At 49.2% G+C, this 13563-nt stretch overlaps 1 protein-coding gene across 12 annotated transcripts in view; it reads left to right on the forward strand.

Moving 5' to 3' along the window:
• Nucleotides 1–2349: 2349 nt before the first annotated feature.
• Nucleotides 2350–13563, forward strand: part of NSD1 (nuclear receptor binding SET domain protein 1) — a 159719-nt gene continuing 148505 nt past the window's right edge. For 2 of the 12 annotated variants that reach the window (XM_069476180.1, XM_069476177.1), the window contains exons 1-3: nt 2350–2479; nt 5671–5784; nt 6525–6614. Coding sequence is in view for 11 of the 12 variants with exons in the window: in XM_069476177.1 (XP_069332278.1) it covers nt 5755–5784; nt 6525–6614 (120 nt within the window). In the remaining variant the exon portion in view is untranslated. Of the gene's footprint in view, nt 2480–3579; nt 3714–4152; nt 4185–4306; nt 4825–5670; nt 6615–13563 lie in introns of those variants that run through there. The other 10 variants (XM_069476173.1, XM_069476178.1, XM_069476179.1 and 7 more) reach the window with 10 other exon arrangements.

Consider the following 13563-nt stretch of genomic DNA (forward strand, 5'->3'; position numbering starts at 1 on the left):
TCCCATGGCTCCCTACTGTCTTCCAGATAAAGCCTCAATTCTTTAACTTGACTAATACAGTGCTGCACGGCCAAGCCCCTGTGGTCATGCCCATCCTCACTTGAGCTTCTTACTGCTCTCGCCACCTCCCCCGGCACCTGCGCCAGCCTGTGGGGCCTCCCACCTGTGGTCAGTTCCTCCCAAGCCTGGGGTTGCTCTGGCTCTTCTGCAGGAATCTCTGCCTCTTCCCCTCCTTTCCTGGCCATTCCTGCATGTCCTTCAGCACTCCCTCTGGAAGTTACTTCCTCAGGGACTGCCCCTGGGTCTTCTCCAGGGGACGTCCACCCCTCCCCACACACACCCGCTACTGCTCTTAGCACTCTGCTCTCCGCTTTCCTGTTGTCTGTCTGCCTTCCCCAAGGCTGCGAGGTGGCGTCCACTAAATGTCTATTGAATTAATGGATGAAAAGGGGGCAGTTCTAAGAAAAAGAGGTCACTGTACACTGGCCAAATGTCCCAACAGGTATCTATTCCAGCAGGGTGGGAATTATCAGAAACTATGATTTATAAATAAGGAAGCTCAGGCTAAGGTAATCTCACTTTGCCTCACATTCAAATTTATGAACGCCTGCGTGTGAGCCGGCATGCTGGGCTTTCCACAGACAATGTGTGCAGGGTGTCCAAGCTAAGAGCAAGGGATGTGAGCCTAGTCACACCAGGTGAGAGCTGAGGCTCCAAGACCTTGTATAAGGGCTTACTCTCTTGGACTTCAGTTTTTCACAGGGCTAGTGAAGGGTTAAGGGAACTGTGTGTCCAATGCCTCGCCTGGTGTCCGATACATGGCAAAAACTCAGCAAGTATTTATTGATTCTTCTCTCAGTCTTAAGGATGGAAGACACAGGCCCAGAAAAGTTCCCTGAGCTGAGACACTCATCTAGGGAAGAACTAGGTGTGCCTCCCATGGCCCCACCCTACAGGGACACAGCCCTATGTCTTCTTCCCCTACTTCAGGAGTCAGTGTCCTTGTGAGAACATATGGCCCTGTGGATGTCCTCAATTTAGTGATGGCACCCACTAGCTCAGCCAGGGCCTGCTGGATGGGGAGGCTCCAGAGAGGGCTGTTGTGCTTGAGGCCTCATTAGCCAAGATCTACTCTACAAGGCAGAGAGGGCCCTCAGGGGTCATCCCAGGGAAGTCTGAGAGGTTTACTCTGGGGTTCAAGTCTTCTCCCCCAGACCTGTTAGCAACCAGATCATCCCCAGCTGCCAGTCCCCCTTTGGCCCTCACTCTTCTTCCAGGGGAGCTGGGAGGGTGGAGAGAGGTGTTCTGGAAGGCAGTGATGGTCAGAAGTCAGCTTTAGAAGGAACCATCTTACACCTTAGCACATTTATTTAGCTGTCTTTTCCTGAGGCCAGCATCTCATCCTTTGTTTCCTTAACATCCAGTACACTGCCTGGAATGCAGGAAGTGGTTGCTGAATGAAGCAATGAATTATATTTCAGCATTGAAGTGCTTAGTTTGTAACTAAATGTAAGTGGAGGCTGCTAACACTTCCCTTTACCTTACAGGATCCTCATAACTGCCCTGTGCATTGGAAGCCACAGGTGAGGAGACCGAGGCTTGGGGCTAAGTGACTTGTTCAAGGCCACCCAGTGGCAACTCCCAGGCTTTCAAGGATGGCCAGTGGGAAAGTAAAGGACTGGGAGGAAGCTTATGAATTGGGGCAATTGGCAGAGGAGTAACTTCAGTCAGAAATGATTGGGTCAAATGATTAGGTGTGAAGAAGGAACCAGTCAGAGCGTCCTGGTTGAATCGCCCATTTGGGGCTATTAGGGGTGACTTCTTAGCAGAACAAAAGGGCAGGACCCTGGGGTATAGACCGGACTATTCTCTGGCTGACCCTAGCACATAGAAAACTTCCAACCTGACTTTGCACCTGGGAATCTTAAGGGTATCTTAAGAAAGTGTCCCCCTGGGATCACAGCCCTCTCCACTCCTTTTCCTTTACAAAGTGCTTTTCCTTTACAAAGCCCACTTGCTGTCTCCAGAAGGCCTGCATCCAACACTTGTGCGGAGTGTGCTAAGGCTCTGTTTACCTGGGAGTCTCCATCACTGGACTGTGGGCCTTGGAGAGGAAAGAATGGGCACATCTTGAGCTGGCGGGTTACTGGGTGGGAGAAGGGTGGGGTTTAGCTAGCCCAGCACTGACATTGCACAGCGAAACGTCGAAAGTGGCGTTTCTCCCAGGTGGGCTCAAGGCTAACACACTCCGCTGCGGGTAAACACTCCACTGGGGCAATAACTATGCACATTTACTAAGTCCTGGGAGGAATGGTGGTCACGTGGCTTTCGAGGGCGGTGCCCTCGGCTTTGAGATGGAGTTAACTCCAAATCTAATCATAGAAGGCTTTCTGGAGGAGGCGGAATTTTTATGGCGGTCGATTGTGGCTTTCTCTGAAGAGCGAGGATGCGCTTAGCCCCCTAGAGGGTAGCTCCTGAGGTGAGCTTCTTGCTGGGTATTAAGTCCAGGGGGTGATGGGGGTCCACGCTGGCAAAAGGGGCTGCGGGACTAGAGCCACAGGATCAGGCCCAGTTTGGGTTCCACGACCTGCCCTTCTGCTGTCTTTGCGTACTGGACGCGCCGCGACAGCGCTAGGTCGGTGCTGCGGGGCCCTGGCGCTGGGTGCAGGCCCTGGGATCCCGGCCGCCCGAAAGAAGGGCGCCCCTGGCTGGGGGTTGGGTCAGAAGGCTTGGCCGAGCCGGACCGGCGGTCCCCTCTCCCGGCGCAGTTCCGCTGGGGTCCCGAAGCCCGGCCCGCAGGGGCAAGGCGCGCGCTCCCCGGGGAGCCGGGCTGCGGAGCCGGCGGCCTGCGTTGGGCGGCGGTGGCACGAGAGGGCCATCTGCCTGGGTGCCGAGAACTGCAGCGTCTGCGGTGCGAGGCGCGGCCCGTCCCGGCCCCCTGCCCGGCGCGCACGCACCTACCCACGCCCGCCAGCGCCCGCTGCCCGAGCCCCCTTGCCAGGCCCAGACCCAGACTAGGCGCGGGAGGAGGTGCAGGGATTAGTGGACCCCTCCCCCGGGCTCCCCTCGCCCCGCCCGAGGCAGCGAGGACCCTTGGGCTCGGGGGTGGTGCGGGAGCTTCGTCTCGGCTGTGCAGGGCTGGAGACTCGGCCTCACTGGGCGGGGGCTGCACGGCGGCAGGCCAAGGTGCGGGCGCGCTGTCAGGCTGCAGCCCGGCTCGGGTGCGGGGGGTGGGCTCAGCGCCGGGGTCGCCCGGGTTCATTCCCCCTTGAGGCCACGGCCGAGCGGGCAGTGCCCGGGCGGGTAACCCGACCCGGCTCCCCGGAGCCGCTCACCCCGCACGGCCGGACAAGGGGGAGGGAGAGGAATGGGGGGAGGGGGAAGGGAAGGGGTGGTGGGTGAGGGGCTGTAGGGAGCGCAAGGCCGACTTCCTAGCCCGTCTGCGCTGCAGTAGGGTGGCTGCTTGCGGCGCCCCGGACGAGTCAGCTCCCTGCCTCGCGGGCGTCGAGCCTGCGGCAGGAGGGAGCCCTGGGGCTGCACAGGCTTGGCTCGGGGAGGCAGACCCGAGCTGCTGCCTCCATTTTGTTTCCTGCTCAGCTTGGTCGGTGGTGGTGGTGGTGGTGTGGGTTTGGGGTGCGGCCGGGTAGGGGGTTCACCTGCGGCCGCGCCTGCTCGGGGCCTGAGGCCTCGAAGACCCCAGCCCAAGCCCCCAGGTGAGCCCTGTGGCAGGAGGGGGGCTGCCTTGGCCTCGGGCCGAGCCAAGCGGGCTGAGGGCAGGTGCCCAGTGGATGGGGAGCCTGGGCTGTAACCTAAGATGGAGGCCGGGACTGACGCGGGCCAGCGGGGCGGTCGGACAGGCCTCAGCCGGGCCAGGTGCCGCCTGGGTTGGGGTTCGAGACGGGTAGGGTGCAGGAGCCGTGTGCAGCCTGGGGCCTGCGCAGTGCCCCGAGGTAGGTGAGGGGATCGGAATGCCACCCACGACGCCCGCAGGCCCCGACACTCCTAGGAGGCGCGCGAGGCCCCTGGGGAGCCCGCCCCAGGCCCCGCCCGGGCAGCTAGGCCGGCCCGTAGGCCCGGACCGCGAGCGGCCGCAGGGGGAGGGAAGAGAGGGGGCGGCAGCGGCAGCTCCGCTGATTGGGCGGTGCGTTCGTGAGCCCGACTTCACCCGCCCTGAACCCCGAAGAGTGAGGCGAGGGAGTGCGCGCGCACGGTGGGGGGAAGGGGTGCGCGCGCACTCTGGGCCCCAGCCGCACGCGGGCCGGCGCGAGGCGCTCGGTCGCACGCGCTGCCGCGGGGGCGCGCGCGGTGGGGGTGTGAGGAGGGTGAGGAGGAGGAGGAGGAGGAGGAGGAGGAGGAGGAGGCGGCGGCGGAGGAGGAATAGGCCGGGGCAGGTCGCGCTTACTGCCTTCTCCCTTGAAGAGAGACGCGGGGGGAGGGGGGTGCGGCGAGCGGCTCCTCTCTCTCCCCACTGCTCCGCTCGCGCCCCAGTGTAATGAGGGTCACCCCCTCCCCCCAGCTGGCCCGGGAGGGGGCGCGGGGCACGGTAACTAGTGCGCTGGGGTAGGCGGCGGGCAGGCGCGAGGAGGAGGGCGGAGGCGGCCGGGTGGGGAAGATGGTGGTGGCCGTGAGGTGAGGGGCTCGGGGGTGGGCCAGGCGCGGCGCGGGGTTGGTGGCCGGCGGCGCTGCAGCCGTGGCCCCCTCCCCCTCCTCCATCACTACCAGCCGGGCTCAGGCCTAGCTGGCTGGGCTGCCGCGAACTTCCTCCCGGCACGGCCCATGCCCCGCCGGCCGCCCGCGAGCACCTCGGCCTCCGCCTCCCCTCAGGTAGCCGGCTGGAGAGCACAGGGCTGGCTGCCCTCCCGCAGCAAACTTTGCTTGCTGCTGAATATTGATGAGTGAGATCGGCTCGGCCGGGAGGTGCGGCCGCGTCTGCGGGAAGGAGCGCGGCCCGGGCAGGCGGCGGCGGCGGCGTCGGCAGCAGCCATGTTTGTCAAGCTGAAGCAGCTGCTGCTGCCCTGACTCGGCTTCGCCCGCTACCTCTGTTTCTCGCCCTGCTGCGTCCTGGCCTCTGGGCCCTGTAGCTGCGGACCAAGCAGGCCTGCAGTCAGGAAGGCAAGCTCCGGGGTGCACCCGCCTCGGCCAACTCGCCTGCGGCCTGGGCACGGCCCCTGCAAAGGCTCCGGCGCTGGCTGGGCGCAGGGTGCAGCGCTATTGTGACCGCTGCGCCCGAGCAAGCGAGCCAGGAAGGAGGAGGGGTACCTTTTTGTGCAGCGTCCGGGAGGCCCCCTCGGACCCCGCAGCCCCCTCCCTTCCAGAGATCCTGCCACTGGACCCCTGGCAGGGGAGGGGAAGGACGATTCCTGGTTGAGATTTGAGAATTTTGACTGCCAGAGGGATTTTAATTTTGGTTCAGCCCAAGTGTCCACCAGTCTGCAGTGGAGGAAAAAGGACGGGCTGTTTCCATGTGGCAGGATCTGCCCAGCTTCGGGAAGATGGTGTTTGCGGAGGCTCACCGAGGCCATTTTTACATCTTCAGTCGGGGGAACTTTTTCCGCCCATGGAAGTGCAGCAGAAAGGCATAAAGGCCACTAGGCCTTGAGAAGTGGCTGCCATTTTGAAGAGAAGAGTCAGATGGCCTATTAGATTAATTGCTGTGTTTTTGGATTCTAGGTTGATGCCGGCCCAGGATGGATCAGACCTGTGAACTACCTAGAAGAAATTGTCTGCTGCCCTTTTCTAATCCAGTGAATTTAGATGCCCCTGAAGACAAGGACAGCCCTTTCGGTAATGGTCAATCCAATTTTTCTGAGCCACTTAATGGGTGTACCATGCAGTTATCGACTGCCAGTGGAACATCCCAAAATGCTTATGGACAAGATTCTCCATCTTGTTACATTCCACTGCGGAGACTACAGGATTTGGCCTCCATGATCAATGTAGAGTATTTAAATGGGTCTGCTGATGGATCAGAATCCTTTCAAGACCCTGAAAAAAGTGATTCAAGAGCTCAGTCGCCAATTGTTTGCACTTCCTTGAGTCCTGGTGGTCCTACAGCACTTGCTATGAAACAGGAACCCTCTTGTAATAACTCCCCTGAACTCCAGGTAAAAGTAACAAAGACTATCAAGAATGGCTTTCTGCACTTTGAGAATTTTACTTGTGTGGACGATACAGATGTAGATTCTGAAATGGACCCAGAACAGCCAGTCACAGAGGATGAGAGTATAGAGGAGATCTATGAGGAAACTCAGACCAATGCCACCTGCAATTATGAGCCTAAATCAGAGAATGGTGTAAAAATGGCCATGGGAAGTGAACAAGACAGCACACCAGAGAGTAGACATGGTGCAGTCAAATCGCCATTCTTGCCATTAGCTCCTCAAACTGAAACACAGAAAAATAAGCAAAGAAGTGAAGTGGACGGCAGCAATGAAAAAGCAGCCCTTCTCCCAACCCCTTTTTCACTAGGAGATACAAACATTACCATAGAAGAGCAATTAAACTCAATAAATTTATCTTTTCAGGATGATCCAGACTCCAGTACCAGTACATTAGGAAACATGCTAGAATTACCTGGAACTTCATCATCATCTACTTCACAGGAATTGCCATTTGTAAGCAGTTTTTGGTACAACTTAAATATATACATAGATGTGTATCTACAGGCCACTTAAAGGGAAACTTGTGAGAAATTTGTTTTTGGTTGCTTATCAGTTCACAGCTGAAAGCCTACTGCTAATGATAGATGAGCTTTTGGGGGAAAATTTTACTTTGATTTTTAAATTTCTCTCTACTGTATGAGTTTGGTTCTTTTCAGCTTTTCCTAAGCAACTCTCCATTGAGGACTGGTTAAGTGAGTGTTTAACTTTTAAGGGTATTTGACTGAGTTCACTGATTTTTCAAGATGGAGGTATACATTTCATTAGCTTAAAAAAAAAAAAAAAAAAAAGAGGCTTTGGCCTGCCAGTATCATGAGTGCTGATGAACCAGTTTATTTCTTGGAGTCCTGTTTCTGTATAAAGCATGGCTTATTTATTAGTTGATGAGTTGACTGTTGCTGCAGGTTGAAGTGCATTTTGAGCACAGATTGAAAGTGGCTAAGATGAGGTTTTCTTGGACATCAGTCAAAATTTAAATTAGGCTAATTTTTCTGAACGTAGAGCAAGCATCCTATGCTTTTGATAACTGCCACCATCAGCTCTCGAACATTTTCTAGTTAAAGTTTTTTTTTTTTTAAAGAGACAGCGGTCTCCCTATGTTGCGCAGGCTGGCCTCGAACTCATGGGCTCAAGTGATCCTCCTCCCTAACCCTCCCAAGTAGCTGGGACTATAGCAGTTTTAAGTTTTGAAGTATATATGTTGTGTGGTGTGTGTACGTATAGGTGTAGGTAGAAATGGAGAAAATCTAATTTGAGTTGCTGTTTTCAGCATTGCTATGTAGTATTAGAGGGTGGTGAATGATAACGTTCTTTTTTATTTGAATTTATGCAGAATTTCTTGACTTCTCTAGTTAGCTATTATGATCAGTTGACTTCTTAGCCTCAGTTCTATCACCTTCAAATTCTGAAGGTATTTGATTGCCGTAATATTTCTTTCAGCTTTAGATGTTTGATTCTGATTTTGTTTCTGTGTAAACACATCGTCACTGGTAATGTTACCAAACAGGATTTATTTATTTTTGCCAAAAACTTACAGTACATGGTGATTGTTTTGAGTGGCTGAACATTCACTTTACTGTATATCCCTTCTGTTGTTTAAAGTTACAGAGGGAGAATGTGGGTGTGTCACTTTCTTTTTCTGTTGATTCATATCTTAAATATGCATTAGTACTCCTTGGTTTCTTAGCTTGGCAACTGCAGATTTAAAAAATTAGGTTCAATAGTTATCTTGGGTTTCTATTGTCCTAGATATGTATTATGGTGGATAGGCTGTTTTGAAAACCTATTGGCAGCTTAGACAAATTCTTGAGTTCACATTGAAGTTTATTTTACATATATGTAGTTTTGTTTGTTTTCGCATACAATTTAAGTCTGAGAATGGAGATAGATGTTTCTCTGCAAGCATACAAATGGAATTGTAAGCCTGTCTGGTTCATATCAAACAGATATTTGTGGAGTATTGGTTTAATTAAGAACAATTGAAAATATTGGAGCCTTTAGACAGTATCTTACTCTTCTAAAATGAGAGTTAGCAAAATTGTATAAATGTAGAAAACTTTTTCAGGGAGAAATTCTAAATTGCTCAAAGACTTTATGGGTTTGAAGAAGCAGTATCTAGTTTATTCTTTTAGGACTTTGGTTCCAGGTAGTGGTTGAAATCTATTGGTTTTTATTTTTGCCTTTGATATTTTTTAACTGAGGTTTTGAAAAGGGAGGTCAATCTCAGTGTAAATTTAGCTTAACAATGTAGCTTGGGAAAGGTGTAATTAAAAATAATTCTTCTATGTAGCCACATAGTATTGACTTCACAGTTCATTTTAAGTTCATCTATGGAGTGTAGGTATAGATGCTATGCTGAAGGCTGGACATTTTAGAAAATCCTTAGCACAAATTCTGTATGTCTCTTATTCTCTCTGTAGTGTTATGATAGAATAAGATTCTCTTGGCAGTGGATAAGAGTAATTATTAGGGTTGTAGGCCCCTGTCTAGAATTAGAGAAAGATGCGTAAATCAAGATCACATTTTCTGTTGTTTTGTTTATCTAGCTCTCAGCAGACTGTTTGACCCCTGTCATAAAAGAGCAGCCTCTTCAGTTTACCCTCATGTGCTCTTCATTTATTTCTGTGAGCAGTGATGTGAAATGATTGTCATTACAGTTTATAATCCTGACCTGGTGCTTTCATATTTAACTGAGTTGTTACCTTCCCGTTTTGTTTTTTTTTTTTTTTTTTGACAGAGTCTCACTCTGTTCCCCAGGCTAGAGTGTCGTGGCATCAGCCTAGCTCACAGCAACCTCAAACTCCTGGGCTCAGGTGATCCTTTCTGCCTCAGCCTCCTGAGTAGCTGGGACTACAGGCATGCACCACCATGCCCGGCTAATTTTTTTTTTTTTTTTTTTTTTTTTTTTGCATATATTTTAGTTGTTTGGCTAATTTCTTTCTATTTTTAGTAGAGACAGGGTCTCGCTCTTGCTCAGGCTGGTCTCGAACTCCTGAGCTCAAACGATCTGCCTGCCTCGGCCTACCCAGAGTGCTAGGATTACAGGCATGAGCCATTGCGCCCAGCGAGTTGTTACCTTCTAATTCCTCCCAGTATACAAGGCCTTTGTGCTTTGTACGTGGTAGGTGTTTGATAAAATCTTGAAGGGAGCTTTGTCCCCAGAACCCCAAGTTTAAATAGGCAATAACTTAGAGTTTATTAAGTGCTTTGGTCTGTATTGTCTCATTGGGTCTTCCTAGCCTTGTGGTGAAAAGAGATGTCATAGAAGAAATGGGTCAGCTTTCATGGCACTTGAGATCACTGGAGTCAAACTTGAAGTCATAGAGTTAACTGAATAATACCCTTGGCTTATTTTACTGACTTCTGAAAGGTCTCTGATAACCTTTGGCTGTGTCTGAGGTAACTCTTCCATTTCTCACTACTAGGATGATTTAGAGCAGTTGTTTGTTTTCTATTCTTCACTTAGATATTTTTATGAAGAATTTATACTATAGTTATATTCGTGAATTCATGATCCTCAAAGTTTTTAGAATGTAGCCAGCTTCAGGATGGTTTGACATGTATATGATACCATGGATGTTTAAGGAATCGAGTGGAGAGATAAATGAAACCTAGAGCAGTTGAGGCTTCAAGAAAGAAGTGGGACTTGAATTGGCCTTGGCTGGATTGAGTTTTTTAGGTTTAGAAGGGTACGTTGGATGTGGAGAATTAAAACAACATAATATTTTCAGAGGATAATTGTTGGGGGTTGCTTGGGTAGGATGAATGTAGTCAAATAATAGGGCCTAGAAATCTAGACTAAACCATTTGGTATTGATGTGATAGGAACTGGTAGCTATTGAGGAATTTTAGCTGAGAAGTGATAGTGATGAAATCTATGTTTGCAAGACTGGCTGGATGAGATTAAAGGCAAGGTTAGGATTTAGGAGTCTATTGCAGTAGTAATTAAGACTGGGACTTGAGTGTAATCAGTACTAGAAAGAAAGGGGATAAGTCTGAAACACTATTTCAGAGGGAGAAAATTAGAATTGGCGACTCCACGGGAGGAAACATTGGAGCCTGAATTTGAAGAATGAAAGAGAGACATGAGTGTAGATGTCTAAGGCTTATAGTGTTGGTGCCTGAGAAAACAATGATCCTTCATAGGTTCCCTGCTCTTCTCTACTCATCACCTCAGCAGTTCTTTACTGCCTTCTTTCCTCTCAGAAGAAAATTGATCCTTTCTCTACACCTTTGAGGTTCTGCTTTCTATCTGACTCCCTCCTTGCTGGGTGATCTTGTTTTGTTAATTGCTCTTTCCCCTTTCCCTCTGGGTTCTTCTTTCTCTACTTCCTCCACTACATCACTTTTTCTGCCTAAAACCATGGTGGCATCTTACTCCAAAGGAATCTTCTTTTATCCTGTAACCCTTAAAGTAACTATTTCCCTTTCTGGTAAAAGTCATCTACTTTGTTTACCTCTCCTTAATGCTCTGTAGTTTGGCTTCTATATTCTACTCTGCTTAGATTGTTCTTTCATAAGTCACAGATGAGACCTTCTTTATACTTATCCTGCTGTATTTGCAGCATTTTGACCACTGTTCTTTAAACAGTCCTTTTTTGAATGTTTATTCTTTTTCTTCTTCTTTCCCTGCAGTCTCATCCATTTTCATTGATTCACTTTACTACTGCTCTGTTGTGTGAAACTCTCTCTGACCTAACTTCTTAGCTTAAGACCAAGAATTTTTTTTTTTTTTTTTTTGAGACAGAGTCTCACTCTGTTGCCTGGGCTAGAGTGTCGTGGCGTCAGCCTAGCTCACAGCAACCTCAAACTCCTGGGCTCAAGCAATCCTCCTGCCTCAGCCTCCCGAGTCGCTGAGATTACAGGCATGCGCCACCATGCCCGGCTAATTTTTTCTATATATTTTTAGTTGTCCAGCTAATTTCTTTTTATTTTTATTTTTTTAGTTGAGATGGGTCTCACTCTTGCTAAGTCTCAACTCCTGAGCTCAAACGATCCACCCGCCTCGGCTTCCCAGAGTGCTAGGATTACAGGCATGGGCTACCACACCCAGCCAGACCAAGAAATGAAAAAAAAAAAAAAAAAAATTATTTTGGGCTTGGTGTGGTGGCTTCTGCCTGTAATCTTAGCACTCAAGGAGGCCAAGGCAGGAGGATAGCTTGAAGTTAGGAATTTGAGACCAGCCTCAGCAAGATCAAGACCTCATCTCTACTAAAAATAGAAAGAAATTAGCCAGGCACCTAAAACAGAAGAAATTAGCCAGGCATGGTGGCACATGCAGATACTTAGGAGGCTGAGGCAGGAAGATGGCTTGAGCCCAGGTGTTTGAGGTTGCTGTGACCTAGGCTGAGGCCGTGACGCTTTAGCCTGGGCAATAGAGCAAGACCCTGTCTCAAAAAAAAAAAAAAAATTGGAAACAGGGTCTCACTGTTTTGCTTGGGCTAGAGTTCTGTGGCGTCACCATAGCTCACTGCAACCTCAAACTGCTGGATTGAAGGGATCCTCCTGCCTTGGCCTCTGGAGTAGCCAGGACTATAGGCACACGCCACCACACCCAGCTAATTTTTCTATTTTTTGTAGGGACACAGTCTCACTATGTTGCTCAGGCTGGTTTCAAATTCCTGGCCTCAAGCAGTCCTCCCTCCTCAGTCTCTCAAAGTACTAGGATTATAGGTGTAAGCCACCGCATGCAACCTGGACCAATAAATTCTAATTGCTAACTGGCTTCTCTCCTACCTTGTGTCATATTCACTTAGTAACATTATTTCCATTTTGAACACATATCTTTATTGCCAAGTGTACATTTCCTTCCCTTAATGATGACATCATCATCCTTTTCATCTGAAGGCTGGAAACCTTAGAGTCACTTACTCATTTATATGATTAAAACATATTTGGTTGGGTGTGGTTGCTCACACTTGTAATCCTAGTACTTTTGGGAGGCTAGGAGTTCGAGACCCTGTCTCTACAAAAAATAGAAAAGTTTAGAAAAATTAGCTGGGCGTGGTGGCATGTGCCTGTAGTCCCAGCTACTCGGGAGGCTGAGGTAGGAGGATCCCTTGAGTCCCAGGAGTTTGAGGTTGCTGTGACCTATGATGATGCCACTGCACTCTAGCATCAGCAACAGAGTGGGACCCTGTCTCAAAAAAAACCCAAACCATATTTGAGGACCCCCTTTGTGCCAGGCACTGCTAGTATTAAAAAAAAGAAAGAGATAGTCTGTGCTTTTGAGGAACTTCTCTGTTTGGCAAAGACTAGTGTAAGCAATAGCAATACAGAATGCTAAGTGGTTTGGTAGGTGTTATATATGCAATACTTTGGTAGTGTGGAGGAAAGCGTGCCTGGAGTAATCAGGAAGGACTTCACAGAGTGGTTATTTATAATTTGAGCTGAGACATGCCAGTAAGAGTGGATAGCATATGCAAGTGGCAAGAAATTCTTGGGTAGGTATCTGGGAGGAGAATGGGGTTGTCAGGAGATAAAGGTGTAAAGATGGGCTTGTTTTATACCATGGTGCGTAATTGAATTTTTATGCTATTGCTAAATTATACAGATCTCCGTCTTTCCCTTTCTTCATTCTCGTTCTACTATAAGGTCTTTATCACTGGTCTTTGTTTAGTTTTTCTCTCCAGTCTATCCTACATAAAATTACTTCCTGCTTACCAAATGAGAAATGCTGAGTCTCTGCTTAAAGCTTTAACTTCGGTGCCTCACTCTTCTCCTCATTGTCCTAACAAATAAAGTCCAAATTCAGTATGCTCTTTGATAGGATCCTATTCTGACCTGTCCAAATCTTTTGCTATGCACCCTGGGTTTAGCCAGACCTTACTCTATACTCTGCCTTGGCTCATGCCTTTATTCTCCTGGTCTGATTCATTTTTGCATTTTAACAGTGTGTAGTGGACACATGTATTTATTGAGTGAATGGTGCTATTACAGAGGTTCAAGTTCGGAAAGAGAGTAAATTTTAAGTAGGAAGATCGTGAGTGGACTTTCGGCTCTCATCATTTTCAGTGTACCAAATTTTAAAACTTCACAGGTTTTTTTGACTTAGTTTCCTCATGCATCAGTTACTAAGGCTTTTGAATTTCAGCTCCCTGGTATCTCAAGAACTCATTATTCTTTGCATTCTCAACTTCTCTCCTAATTAAAGATATTAAATCCTAATGGTTTTGGAGTTGAACAGATCTCTGAGTGTATACTAGACTACCTGTTTAATTGCAGAAGTTCCTTAATCTCTCCAAGGTCCAGTTCCACATACCTAAATTGGGGCTACTAGTATATTCCTTGCAGGTTGTTGAGATGATGCAACAGGATAATTTACAGGAAGTAGTTAGCACAGTGCTAGTCCTGAAGTAGGTTCTCAGTGAGTGATATCTATTATTGCATGCCAAGAGCCAAATGA

Source organism: Eulemur rufifrons, chromosome 7 (assembly GCF_041146395.1).
Source record: "Eulemur rufifrons isolate Redbay chromosome 7, OSU_ERuf_1, whole genome shotgun sequence".
NCBI lineage: Eukaryota > Metazoa > Chordata > Mammalia > Primates > Lemuridae > Eulemur > Eulemur rufifrons.